The sequence below is a fragment of the Coregonus lavaretus genome, assembly GCF_964263955.1.
Source record: "Coregonus lavaretus genome assembly, chromosome: 4".
Classification (NCBI taxonomy): domain Eukaryota; kingdom Metazoa; phylum Chordata; class Actinopteri; order Salmoniformes; family Salmonidae; genus Coregonus; species Coregonus lavaretus.
In genome coordinates, this window is record NC_139991.1 from 69,174,146 (window position 1) to 69,188,875 (window position 14,730).

Here is a 14,730-nt window from a genome sequence, read left to right on the forward strand (position 1 = left end):
CTTTTGCCCACTGACAGACATGATCAGTCTATACTTTTAATGGTAGGTTTATTTGAACAGTGAGAGACAGAATCACAACAAAAAAATCCAGAAAAATGCATGTCAAATTTTTTATAAATTGATTTGCATTTTAATGAGGGAAATAAGTATTTGACCTCTCTGCAAAACATGACTTAGTACTTGGTGGCAAAAACCTTGTTGGCAATCAGAGGTCAGACGTTTCTTGTAGTTGGCCACCAGGTTTGCACACATCTCAGGAGGGATTTTGTCCCACTCCTCTTTGCAGATCTTCTCCAAGTCATTAAGGTTTCGAGGCTGACGTTTGGCAACACAAACATTCAGCTCCCTCCACAGATTTAGGTCTGGAGACTGGCTAGGCCACTTCAGGACCTTAATGTGCTTCTTCTTGAGCCACTCCTTTGTTGCCTTGGCCGTGTGTTTTGGGTCATTGTCATGCTGGAATACCCATCCACGACCCATTTTCAATGCCCTGGCTGAGGGAAGGAGCTTCTCACCCAATATTTGACGGTACATGGCGCCGTCCATCGTCCCTTTGATGCGGTGAAGTTGTCCTGTCCCCTTAGCAGAAAAACACCCCCAAAGCATAATGTTTCCACCTCCATGTTTGACTGTGGGGATGGTGTTCTTGGGGTCATAGGCAGCATTCCTCCTCCTCCAAACACGGCGAGTTGAGTTGATGCCAAAGAGCTCCATTCTGGTCTCATCTGACCACAACACTTTCACCCAGTTCTCCTCTGAATCATTCAGATGTTCATTGCCAAACTTCAGACGGGCCTGTATATGTGCTTTCTTGAGCAGGGGGACCTCGCGGGCGCTGCAGGATTTCAGTCCTTCACGGCGTAGTGTGTTACCAATTTTTTTCTTGGTGACTATGGTCCCAGCTGCCTTGAGATCATTGACAATATCCTCCTGTGTAGTTCTGGGCTGATTCCTCACCGTTCTCATGATCATTGCAACTCCACGAGGTGAGATCTTGCATGGAGCCCCAGGCCGAGGGAGATTGACAGTTATTTTTTGTTTCTTCCATTTGCGAATAATCGCACCAACTGCTGTCACCTTCTCACCAAGCTGCTTGGCGATGGTCTTGTAGCACATTCCAGCCTTGTGTAGGTCTACAATCTTGTCCCTGACATCCTTGGGGAACTCTTTGGTCTTGGCCATGGTGGAGAGTTTGGAATTTGATTGATTGATTGCTTCTGTGGACAGGTGTCTTTTATACAGGTAACAAGCTGAGATTAGGAGCACTCCCTTTAAGAGTGTGCTCCTAATCTCAGCTCGTTACCTGTATGAAAGAAACCTGGGAGCCAGAAATCTTTCTGATTGAGAGGGGGTCAAATACTTATTTCCCTCATTAAAATGCAAATCAATTCATAACATTTGTGACATGCGTTTTTCAGGATTTTTTTGTTGTTATTCTGTCTCTCAATGTTCTAATAAACCTACCATTAAAATGATAGACTGATCATTTCTTTGTCAGTGGGCAAATGTACAAAATCAGCAGGGGATCAAATACTTTTTTCCCTCACTGTATGTATGTGTGTGTGTGTGTGTGTGTGTGTGTGTGTGTGTGTGTATATATACACACGTGGTCCTCTGTAGCTCAGCTGGTAGAGCACGGTGCTTGTAACGCCAAGGTAGTGTGTTCGATCCCCGGGACCACCCATACACAAAAAAATTATTTATGCACGCATGACTGTAAGTCGCTTTGGATAAAAGCGTCTGCTAAATGGCTTATTATTATTATTATATGTGTGTATGTATGTATGTGTGTGTGTATAAAAATATACGTGTGTGTGTGTGCGTGTGTGTCTGTATATATGTACACATGCGCACACACACGAATGCAATGCCTTCGGAAAGTATTCAGACCCCTTGACTTTTTCCACATTTTGTTACGTTACAGCCTTACTCCCCTTCAAAAAATTCCTCATCAATCTACACACAATAACCCATAATGACAAAGCAAAAACAATTTTTTTTGCTATTTTATAATTTAATAAACAACTCAAATATCACATTTACATAAGTATTCAGACCCTTTACCCAGTACTTGGTTGAAGCACCTTTGGCAGCGACTACAGCCTAGAGTCTTCTTGGATATGAAGCTACAAGCTTGGAACACCTGTATTTGGGTAGTTTCTCCCATTATTCTCTGTAGATCCTCTCATGCTCTGTCAGGTTGGATGCTGAGGATTGCTGCACAGCTATTTTCAGGTCTCTCCAGAGATGTTTGATCGGGTTCAAGTCCAGGCTCATGCTGGGCCACTCAAGGACATTCAGAGACTTGTCCCAAAGCCACTCCTGTGTTGTCCTGGCTGTGTGCGTAGGGCCGTTGTCCTGTTGGAAGGTGAACCTTCGCCCTAGTCTTAGGTCCTGAGCGCTCTGGAGCAGGTTTTCATCAAGGATCTCTCTGTACTTTGCTCTGTTCATTTCTGCCTCGATCCTGACTAGTCTCCCAGTCCCTGCCGCTGAAAAACATCCCCACAGCATGATGCTGCCACCACCATGGTTCACCATAGGGATGATGCTAGGTTTTCTCCAGCCGTGACACTTGGCATTCAGGCCAAAGTTAAATCTTGGTTTCATCGGACCAGAGAATCTTGTTTCTCATGGTCTGAGAGTCTATAGGTGCCTTTTGGCAAACTCCAAGCGGGCTGTCATGTGCCTTTTTACTGAGGAGTGGCTTCCGTCTGGCCACTCTACCATAAAGGCCTGATTTGGTGGAGGGCTGCAGAGATGGTTGTCCTTCTGGAAAGTTCTCCCATCTCTGACTCCTGTGAATTTCCCAAATGTGGAGTTCTCGATTTGCATAATTTCTGGTAGTGTGGTACTGCGTTCGCGCTCTCCCCTGATGTCTTGTTTAATGATAAACTGTTGCTTAGGGCCCTGTGTAGCTCAGTTGGTAGAGCATGGCGCTTGCAACACCAGGGTTGTGGGTTCGATTCCCACGGGGGGCCAGTATGAAAAAAAATATATATATGCACTCACTAACTGTAAGTCGCTCTGGATAAGAGCGTCTGCTAAGTGACTAAAATTTTAAAATTTAAATCTCCACAGAGAAACTCTAAAGCTCTGTCAGAGTGACCATCGGGTTCTTGGTCACCTCCCTGACCAAGGCCCTTCTCCCCCGATTGTTCAGTTTGGCCGGGCGGCCAGCTCTAGGAAGAGTCTTGGTGGTTCCAAACTTCTTCCATTTAAGAATGATGTAGGGCACTGTGTTCTTGGGGACCTTCAATGCTGCAAAATGTATTTGGGACCCTTCCCCCGATCTGTGCCTCAAAACAATCCTGTCTCGGAGCTCTACGGACAATTCCTTCAACCTCATGGCTTGGTTTTTGCTGTGACATGCACTGTCAACTGTGGGATCTTTCATAAACAGTTGTGTGCCTTTCCAAATCATGTCCAATCAATTTAATTTACCACATGGACTCCAAGTTGTAGAAACATCTCAAGGATGATCAATGGAAACAGGATGCACCTGAGCTCAATTTCGAGTCTCATAGCAAAGAGTCAGAATATTTATGTAAATAAGGTGTTTCTGTTTTGATTTTTTTTTATAAATTTGGTAAAATTTATAAAAACCAGTTTTCGCTTTGTCATTATGGGGTATTGTGTGTAGATTGCTGATGATTTTTTTAATTTTTTACATCCATTTTAGAATAAGGCTGTAACGTAGCAAAATTTGGAAAAAGTCAAGGGGTCTGAATACTTTCCGAAGGCATTGTGTGTGTGTGTGTGTGTGTGTGTGTGTGTGTGTGTGTGTGTGTGTGTGTGTGTGTATATTAACAGGTGTGCCTTGTTAAAGGTTAATTTGTGCTATTTCTTTCCTTAATGCGTTTGAGCCAAACAGTTGTGTTGTGACAAGGTAGGGGTGGTATACAGAAGATAGCCCTATTTGGTAAAAGACCAAGTCCATATTATGGCAAGAACAGCTCAAATAAGCAAAGAAACGACAGTCCGTCATTATTTTAAGACATGAAGGTCAGTAAATCCTGAAAATTTCAAGGACTTTGAAAGTTTCTTGAAGTGCGGTCAAGCCATCAAGCGCTATGATGAAACTGGCTCTCATGAGGACCGCAACAGGAAAGGAAGACCCAGAGTTACCTCTGCTTCATTAGAGTTAACTGCACCTCAGATTGTTGCCCAAATAAATGCTTTAGAGTTCAAGTAACAGACACATCTATACATCAACTGTTCAGAGGAGACTGTGTGAATCAGGCCTTCATGGTCGAATTGCTGTAAAGAAACCACTACTAAAGGACACCAATAAGAAGAAGACACTTGGTTTGATGAGTACAAATGTGAGATTTTTGGTTCCAACCGCTGTGTCTTTGTGAGACACAGAGTAGGTGAACGGATGCTCTCCGCATGTGTGGTTCCCACCGTGAAGCATGGCGGAGGTGGTCTGGGGGTGCTTTGCTGGTGACAGTCAGTGATTTATTTAGAATTCAAGGCACACTTAACCAGCATGGCTACCACAGCATTCTGCAGCGATACGCCATCCCATCTGGTTTGCACTTAGTGGGACTATCATTTGTTTTTCAACAGGACAATGACCCAAAACACACCTCCAGGCTATTTGACCAAGGAGAGTGATGGAGTGCTGCATCAGATGACCTGGCCTCCACAATCACCCGACCTCAACCCAATTGAGATAGTTTGGGATTAGTCGGACGGCAGAGTGAAGGAAAAACAGCCAACAAGTGCTCAGCATATGTGGGAACTCCTTCAAGAATGTTGGAAAAGCATTCCTCATGAAGCTGGTTGAGAGAATGCCAAGTGTGCAACGCTGTCATCAATAATATAACAATAATAATATGCCATTTAGCAGACGCTTTTATCCAAAGCGACTTACAGTCATGCGTGCATACATTTTTTGTGTATGGGTGGTCCCGGGGATCGAACCCACTACCTTGGCGTTACAAGCGCCATGCTCTACCAGCTGAGCTACAGAGGACCACAAGGCAAAAGGGTGGCTACTTTGAAGAATCTAAAATATATTTTGATTTGTTTAACACTTTTTTGGGTTACTACATGATTCCATATGTGTTATTTCATAGTTTTGATGTCTTTACTATTATTCTACAATGTAGATTTTTTTTTTTTTTTTTTTACTTATTCTACCCGAAAAAACGCTCCCAATGATTTCAATGACAAAAAAATCCTTGAGTCTGTGTTGTCAAGTGGTCTTGACTTTTCGTGTTTCCCTTGTTTCCAGTTCATCATTGGAGAGGACGGGTCATGTGGTCTTATGTATGAGCACGCCCCTGCCGAAGGCCCGCCTATCGTGTCCTTGATTGACCACGTCGTCGAGTACACGTAAGTACACCACTGTTGGGTCATCTCATTCATTTACTCAACACAGTCTCTTCAAACACTCGCTCATTCCTGTTGTGCTGGCGTAGAGCAGCAACAAATTAGATCTGCTTCTGTCAATCTTTGGTCAACTCTACTTCAGACAAGTAAAATCATTTATTGACGTCAATGGAAGATTTGTGGGAAATTATGATCTGCGCCATCGTGTCTGCCGGTCTAATTCCCTTAATAAGTACCATGACCTGAGGGTTTCCTGTCATGTTTGTGACCTACCAGGAAGAAGTCTGAGATGGTGCGTACCCCCATGGTCCCCCTGCCGATGCCTCAGAAACTACGCTTTAACATCACGCCAGAGATCAAGAAGGACATTGAGAAGGCCAAGCAGAACATGAACATGTGAGAGTGTAGATATACAGTACATAGAAATGTGAATGTTCTATGTGTGAGAGCTACATGCTACATACCAGAGGAGGCTGGTGGTAGGAGCTATAGGAGGATGCGCTCATTGTAATGGCTGGAATGGAATTATGGAACGGTATCAAAAATATGGTAAACTCACGTTTGACTCTGTTCCATTCATTCCATTCTAACCATTACAATGAGCCTGTCCTCCTACAGCTCCTCCCACCAGCCTCCTCTGCTACATACATGACGTGTAGCAATGGTGGTCACCTGCCTTGGTCCTGGAGGGCTACAGGTGGTCCCGGCTTTTGTTCCAGCCCAGCGCTAACACACCTGAATCAACTAGTCTTATTTTCAAGACCTTGGTTAAATATTATACAGGCCTATGGATATATTTCTGAAAAATAGTTTGGATGTATTCAATTATGAATGAATATATTTGTATAGGCCTACCCTGTAATATTCTGCGTTTTGACATCTACCCCCCAGAATGGTGCATGACCTGGATGTCAAAGTCATTGTCTTCTCCCACTTTGGGAAGAATGTCCCCAAGACCCACAAGATGAGCCCCGATGCCTTCATCCAGATGGGACTACAGCTGGCCTACTACAGGTGAGTATACACACTATGTTAATGACATTTCTGTTCTCATTTCAGTTACACTGCAGATAGTTTTGCGTAGCCATACCTCCAAAATCATGTTGTTGTCACGCCTCCCTTCGAGGTCTGGAGAATTTTGTATTAGTCAAAACGGTTTGAAAGACCCCTCCCCCACATGCCCGTTGGTGCTCACTGGTGGGACTACGTTTTATGTTATCACTGTTTTTAGACTGGGTAGGACACATTTTGCGGAGTTGTTCCGTATGCTAGTTTGCAACATTGCAGGAAATGGAAGAAACCCTGGAGGAAAAGCTGAATTGTGTTTTGCCAGAAGTGTGTTCTATACACACAATCTGCATTGATCGACATATTTTGTTGAAGTTTTAATCAGTGATTTCCCGGCCATCCTCACAAACTGTTGCACGTACGACACTAATCTAGTGAGCACCTTTGGAGTGCTGCCAAAGCAAGGCCTTTGATTGGTTTGACGTGTTGCGAGGTGTCACTGATTTACAGCAGGGTCCCACCCCTATTTAGCAATCTTTCTACCATGAACTTCCCTAGGCTTCACGTTTAGGGAAGCCTGGTTTTTGACGAGGATACACTGCAAAGAACTATGTCTGCATTGTTTGACAATGACCAGTTGAGGGCACCAGAGAGCAAAATATTCCCTAACCTAACTCATACCAGCCTTAAATTGTACCAATGCAATACAACTGGGATCTCTCTCTCTCTCAGGATGTATCAGCGGTGCTGTGCCACCTATGAGAGCGCGTCCCTGCGTATGTTCAAGCTGGGTCGCACCGACACCATCCGCTCCTGCTCCATCGACTCTGCTAACTTTGTCAAGGCCATGGACGACCCAGACAAACAGAAGATGGAAAAAGTGACCCTACTGGAGAAAGCTGTGAAAGCCCACAGGGCATACACTGACATGGTGAGTGAGCGCTGCACAGTCTAATAGAAAGGATAGATACCCGCACAACAGGCTTGGGGTCAATTCCATTTAGATTCCAGACAATTCAGAAAGTAAACCAAATTCCAATTCCAAATGTTCATAATTGAAAAGCACTGAGGAGAATTGAAATGGAATTGACCCCAACCCTGCCGCACACTGTCGAAAACATAAAAAATCCAAAGCTGAGGCTCAGATGCAAACATATTATATATATTATTATGTTATCCACTAGGACATGATGCCCCAAAATGTGCACAGTGCAATAAGGTGCATAAGTAAACATGATAAGACAAATGTTTTGGTTTACTCAACCTTCATCAGTGACAGAGTACTGCAGTCACTAGTGCTTAGCGATTAACCTAAATGTTGGTTATTTTTCTTTTTTTAAACATCTAATTGACATGTCGGTTCAATTATTTGAATTCCATTTTGTTCATTATTTTTCTGTGAGCTCAATGCACACATCACACTGTAGGGAGGCCAATATTCTACATAGTTTAGCACAGAAAACATTGTAATTAACTACAATGACCATAATCCATTGCGCACCCGCCTGCTCCTACGGTCTATGTGGAGCTTATTATACCTCAGTGGTCTGGAGCAGACACGGAGAGAAGAGAGAACGCGCGATCGAGAGGTATAGAAAGCAGCTGCTTCGCGAGGTATCTCTACCTGAAAATACATGATCTAAGTGATTGATAGTTGGTATTCAGCTATCATAAAAGTATTCCTTATTTACTTTGAAGAACTACAAAATAGTGGTTTTGTCAGACCGCATAGTCAGCAGCTCTATAGAGATGAGATGATGACTTAATGAAATAATTAAGTCATCAAATAAAACCAATGTAATATACACAACAACTGAAATATCTTATTAAAGTAATGTGAATAAATGATGGTTAATAAGTGATAAGCAGTAATGGACAGTCACTACCATCATTTTATTAATTGTTTTATTCTGTGTTGTTACAGCATTCAATCCGCATAGTGCATTTAATGTAAAAAAAAAAAAAAGACTAACCAAAATCAAAAAACGTGATTATTTTTTAAGAACCGAACCGACCTCAAAAAGCACTAATCGCTCAGCACTAGTAGTCACGCATGCTAAAATACATTTCAAAAGGTTTGAAGTGCACCAGTCAACTGTTTTTTTGCCCAGTGTGTTTGGATCAATGATATAGCCTAAACACATAATCAATATGTATGTCTATGGTTTGGCTGTGTCCAGGCGATCCATGGCCAGGCCATAGACCGACACCTTCTGGGGCTGAAGCTGCAGGCCATCGAAGACCTGACCTCCATGCCTGAGATCTTCATGGACACCTCGTATGCTGTGGCCAACCACTACAACCTCTCCACTAGCCAGGTAAATAGCTAGCTAACGGGACATGGGCCTTTTCATTGTCGCTCATTGTTGTTTTCCGACCTGGCAACTGTGCCGTGACTTAGTACTGAAGTACAGCTTGCTTGCGTCTGTCTGCCAAGCTTAACAATTAACTATTGAGCTAATGTTGTCAGTGGCCGACACTTAGGGTCAGCCAAGTGTCAGCTTGGTTAGCCCATTTTTATACCTACACTAGCAAACTTAGTCATTAGTAGTTAGCTACTTAGGGATCTAGCTACTGATTCTACTTAGGGGGTCTAGCTAATGAGGCTACTTAGGGGGTCTAGCTAATGAGGCTACTTAGGGGGTCTAGCTAATGAGGCTACTTAGGGGGTCTAGCTAATGAGGCTACTTAGGGGGTCTAGCTAATGAGGCTACTTAGGGGGTCTAGCTAATGAGGCTACTTAGGGGGTCTAGCTTATGAGGCTACTTAGGGGGTCTAGCTAATGATTCTACTTAGGGGGTCTAGCTAATGCACATACTGTAAGGAGTAAGCTTTCCCGCCTCCCCCCCCCCTTTCCCCCCCCCCCCCCAAAGGTGCCAGCCAAGACGGACTGCGTGATGTGCTTCGGGCCCGTGGCACCCGACGGCTATGGTGTGTGCTACAACCCCATGGCAGAACACATCAACTTTGCCGTGTCGGCGTTCAACAGCTGCAACGAGACCAATGCGGCCCACATGGCCCAGAGGCTGGAGGAGGCCCTGCTGGACATGAGGAGCCTGCTGGAGAGCACCCCCAAGGCCAAGCTGTGAGAAGCAAACCGAGCTAGACCTAGTTCAGGGTGAGACTAGGCTTGGCTGAACACTGCTTCAGACTTCGGCTACCACAGACTGTCTGTTACAAGACAGCTTAAGACCGCTTCAGATCTGGTCCCAGGCCTAGGTCACCATCGACCGCTCGCCTCAGACCTGGTTCAGGGCCAGGCCACCACAAACTGATACAAGATCGCTTAAGACCGCTTCAGACCAGATGCAGGTGTGCTAGCGCTAGTACATGGTCACCATTGTCAATCGTTACAGTTGAAGTTTGGTGTACAACATCAGTTTGATGGTGTGTTGTTTTTTATATGACAGATTGAACGATTTATTGACTGCAATATTAAGATTATTGAATTCACGTTTATTGTTCATCATCAAAAAAAGAAAAATCAGGTTTACTTGTACAGATCGAATCATATTCTTTGTATTGCAATCATCATTGTGGAAGAGCCTGTGGCAAAACAATAGCCTGGTCCCAGATTTGTTTCTGCACAAGACCATAGGTGTTGGATCACTAAAGAAGAGATTGAATCATTATGGCTGTGTTTAAATTGAGAACAGTTTGATGAGATTGTAGCAAATACAGTGCATGTTATTTGGGAGAGCAGGTGTGTGAGTGGGATGCTGGAACTTTGTACCTGCCTTGCCTTCTGGGATTTCCTTTTTTTTTTTACACTCTTATTGTGTAAATTCCAGTGTTTTGGGAAGCTACTCAGAAAATAGAGTTTACCAAGCTACCAATTACATCACACTGGAAGAAGGTAAGCTACACTAAAGCTACCCTTAAGAAAGCAATAGTTTACTTAACTAAAATTACTTTGAAAAAGTAGTTCACTACATCCAAACTACTTTGTGAATAATTATATGTAAATCTGAAATGTCATAGATGACAAATTGCAAGAACAGATCACTTTGGGCTCAGATGTTAACAGAATGTCAAATGTATTAAACACAAAAACTATGTTTGAAGTGAGAATTAGGCAGGCCTATTTTCTTTTCTTATTGCAAAGAATAGTAGTGTGTAGTTCCAGTAGTTATCTACACCACATCATGGCAAATACAAACACTACCCAGATTTGAATTTAGTTGAACTACCACCAAGCTACTGCAAAATGTAGTTAAATTACTAGTTGAACTACATGTAGTTCACTACTCCCCAACACTGATAAATACAGACATTTAAATTTTGAATGCACTTGTGTGTCTGTCTGGGTTCTGAATGCTGTAAATAACACTGGTTATGTACTTAATACTGGTGATTAACATTAAACAATTGTTTGTAAAAATCCTCCAAGTTTTCAAGCCTGGTATATGTACTCTCAAAAAGGTACTTTTTAAAATAATTATATAGATTTTTTTTATTCATTCCAAAAACAAACTTATACAATCAAAAAAAAACTTAGACACACACAAACAATGACTACATCGTCTGTCCCAGCATGCTCACACCCCATCCCTACTGCCTGCATTATTGTTTGCCACTTGGCCTTAAATTGTAAAAATTGGTTTTTCTCGGTCGCCCATGCTATTTCAATATTTCAATAATAACTCATTTGATTTTCCATTGTGTCAATGATGGCGGATTGATTGACTTCCACGTTTTTTGTTTACATTTTTTCAAAAGGTTAACATTTTAAAAGTAGTATCAAAGCTGGCCTGAATAGAAAGTGAGTGAGAGTACCCCCAACCTACTTCACTGAGCTATGCTGACAGTTTAGATTACAACCATGGTCCTCTATCCTCTGTCAGCACCATGGGCAGCACCCTACCACTTCATAAGGGTCAAGTTCCTATGTGTCTAGGGTCGAGTTCCCCTGCTCAGAAGTTGCTGACGCATGCCAGATCTTACAACGCCTGGATAGGTATTTTACGTATCAGCTTACCACATCAGATGTTATGCATTCAAGACGACTGGAAAATAACTAGGTAAAATAATGACGTCAGTGATCTTCACGTCGGAAAGTCGGAGCTCTAGAAAGATGCCTGCATTTCCAACTTGGAATTCCGAGTTGGATGACCGTTCGAAACAATTTTTCCCATTCTGAGCTCGTTTTTTCCCAAGAGTTCCCAGTTATCTTGAACGCACTGAAGTCTGAGATTCCCGAGTTCCCAGTTGTTTTGAACGCAGCATTATAGCAATCTGCACAGTCAATAACGTGGAACGCAACCATTGGTTGTTTTTTTTCTCATTTTGTCTGTCATAGTTGACGTGTACCTATGATGAAAATTACAGGCCTCATCTTTTTAAGTGGGAGAACTTGCACAATTGGTGGCTGACTAAATACTTTTTTTCCCCACTGTAGTGTTATGAAGGGGAATCTCGTGGACAGTGAGATTTAGATATTTGTAACTGGTTTCTGAAAGGCTTGCATCTCGATCTTATCTTCTTCTAGCACTTTAGTCAAGTTTGGAAGATGCTTCAGAGTAGAGGCCTGGGCCCAGATTCAGCTATTTCTTATGTTTTCCCTTAAGCAAAAAGTTAAGAAGAAATTAGTCTTGAAAATAAAGTCATTGGAAATTTTCTTAATTCCAAGATAGCTAGACCCTTGTCTTAAACTCAGGGCAGTGAGAGAAAAAGCTCATGAAAGCAATTGATGTTTAATTCACTCACAAACTTCATCTGAAAGTTTCAGTATTGATTATTTTAAACCCAAGAACATGTTTTAGAACAGTAATCTCAGTACGAAATATGCTAACATGATTGCCATTGCTAGCTAGATAGCTAGCTAAATTGGTTTCCTAGCAACAAACATCTTAAGAAGATTTGTAAGAAGATATTTGAGAAGTTCATGAGAAAATAATTTAATCTTAAGATATTGTTGAGGAATTGCACTTACAAACTATCTTATGAACTTCTTATTTTTTTTCTTAAGACGCTTCTTACGTTTTTGTGTATGAAGTGTGAATCCGGCCCCTGGAGAAGGACAATTTCCTTAACTCAGCGTTATGAACAGTCAAGTTGCGGATGTCCTTTTTCTGCAGTTGACATGGTGAGATTCACTTGTAGCTGATCTTTCTCAGTTTCCAATTAAATGTTTTGTTGTGTTAGTGGTTATGTCCTGGCTTAGCTGCTCTTGGTCGTGACATGTCTGATAATTACTTGACCACAAAATTATGACTCTTCAGCTTGTCCATGAGCTTGACCAATAGAACTCTCTCCTCTGTCAACATCTCAAGGTCATCCTGAAGCTGATCTCTCATTGGTCAATAGCCTTGTTTGGTCCATTGAATTGGTCAGGTCTTGCTCAAGTTTGTCATTAACACTACTCAACTCTGTCCTTCCTTCGATCAAGAACTCAAGGTGAGCCTGAAGAGTGTTTCTTGCCTCAGTCAACAATGTTTTGACTATCTTTTTGCTCATCCAATTGGTTCTGTTCATTGGTCGGGTTGGTGAAATTCCTCTGTAGTTTGTTCCCTTCGACAAGGTTGTTTGACGGGCCACCGAGCACCACAATGAAAAACAAAAAAAACAGAACTGAGACTGCTTCAGAAACACGTTTGAATGTTATGAAGGTATTCGTATGTAATAAAACATATTTGTAAAAGTACTTACGGCTGGCACCCAAGCCTGCGAGTCCAAACAGTAAGAGTATGGCAAGAAAAATAGGTATAGTCTACAGAGTGGTGTTTGGGTATTTAGTATTTTATTAGGACCCCCAATTAGCTCTATTATTCTTCCTGGGGTCCAAATAGGAAACAAAACCCAACAAATAACATGCATAACAATACATAATACAATGCACAATACAATATATAATATATACTGTGATCATGTGACAGATCATGTGACACTTAGGTGGACTTTATTTAATTAATTATGTGACTTCTGAAGTTAATTGGTTGCACCAGATATTATTTAGGGGCTTCATAGCAAAGGGGCTGAATACATATGCACGCACCACTTTTCCAATATTTATTTTTTATAATTATTTTGAAACAAGTTATTTTTTTCATTTCACTTCACCAATTTGGACTATTTTGCATATGTCCATTACATGAAATCCCCCCCAAAAAATCTATTTAAATTACAGGTTGTAATGCAACAAAATAGGAAAAACGCCAAGGGGGATGAATACTTTTGCAAGGAAAAAGCTCAGATGCCTAGCGAAAATCATCTTAAGAAGACAGTTAAGAAGTTCGTAAGAAGATATTTGAGAAGTTTGGAAGAAAAGCATGAATTCTTAAGAAATGTTTGAAGAATTGCACTTACTGTTTAAGGAATCTTATGAACTTTTTTTTCTTAAGAAGCTTGTTAAGTTTTTGTGTAAGAAGTGTTTTGTGAAACTGGGCCCAGGGCCCATTTCCAAGTAGAAATGCAAGAACTTCTTTGCAAGAATTTCTTCTTAACGTTTTTGCTTAAGGAGAAACATAAGGAATAATGTAAGAAAATCTCCAAGAACCTTGAATATCTAGTTTGCTTAACTTTCTTCACAAATCTATAGTTAAAGAAAAAATGGAAGTTAAGAAAACTCTTCTTAAGGTTTTGTGATCTGGGCCCAGGTCCTTAGCTCTGACCTGGACCAGAGCTATGGATTTGTCTGGACCAGTTACACATAATGTATTTTAAAGGGCGGCTAAGGTTTAGGCTTACCTTCTTCTTCCGCCATGTTGTAATTCCCAGCATTAGACCCATGGCCTGTGAACATGTAAAAAAAAAAAAAAAAAGTAAATTACTGAAGATGTGGGCTTCACAACACATTAGTCCAGAGTTGAGAGCAGTTGGTGTGAATTTGGTGAGAATTCGTTGATGATAGTTTTCTTTAATCCATCAATTCCTAATCTGGAATTGTTTGAATGTTATCAATATAAAATGTGGCCTTTTGTTACATCAGTTGCTAAGCATTAACAGGACTAGTCCAAGAATTATATGTCTGAACTCTAATTCTCAAATTAGAATAGATTGACTGCCCTTCTTCCTTCCTTTGTGGGTGGGAATGCCTGTTTGAAACAGTAGATGAAAAACAGAACCATTCTGTCAAGTAATAATAGGCTTATTGCTTCATAAAAATGTCTTATTCAACGTACAGTTCTTTTCATTACAAAAAGAACATCAAGGCGCTTGAAAAGCAAAACAAACAAGCATCCAATAAAATTACAATAGTAGGCTATACAGATCTCAACAGTTTGGGGTCACTGATGAGTGATTCCAGTCACACTGCACATTGCAACATTGCACGTCAATAAATTGGGAGTAAACTGTGATAGTCCCATCAGGCCATTTGAGTTGTTGGAAGTTTGTTTAATAGTCATACTCAAATCAAGCAAGGATCAGACACCGACCAGCACTTTT

The 14,730-nt window shown here is 41.6% G+C and overlaps 1 protein-coding gene across 1 annotated transcript in view; it reads left to right on the plus strand.

The window, feature by feature from the left end:
- Positions 1-10,728, plus strand: part of crata (carnitine O-acetyltransferase a) — a 43,507-nt gene extending 32,779 nt beyond the window's left edge. Inside the window, exons 8-13 of the mRNA XM_084160316.1 lie at positions 5,240-5,340; positions 5,614-5,733; positions 6,229-6,351; positions 7,078-7,276; positions 8,526-8,663; positions 9,219-10,728. Of these exons, the coding sequence (XP_084016442.1) occupies positions 5,240-5,340; positions 5,614-5,733; positions 6,229-6,351; positions 7,078-7,276; positions 8,526-8,663; positions 9,219-9,434 (897 nt within the window). The 3' untranslated portion in view covers positions 9,435-10,728. The remainder of the gene's footprint in view (positions 1-5,239; positions 5,341-5,613; positions 5,734-6,228; positions 6,352-7,077; positions 7,277-8,525; positions 8,664-9,218) is intronic.
- Positions 10,729-14,730: the final 4,002 nt, after the last annotated feature.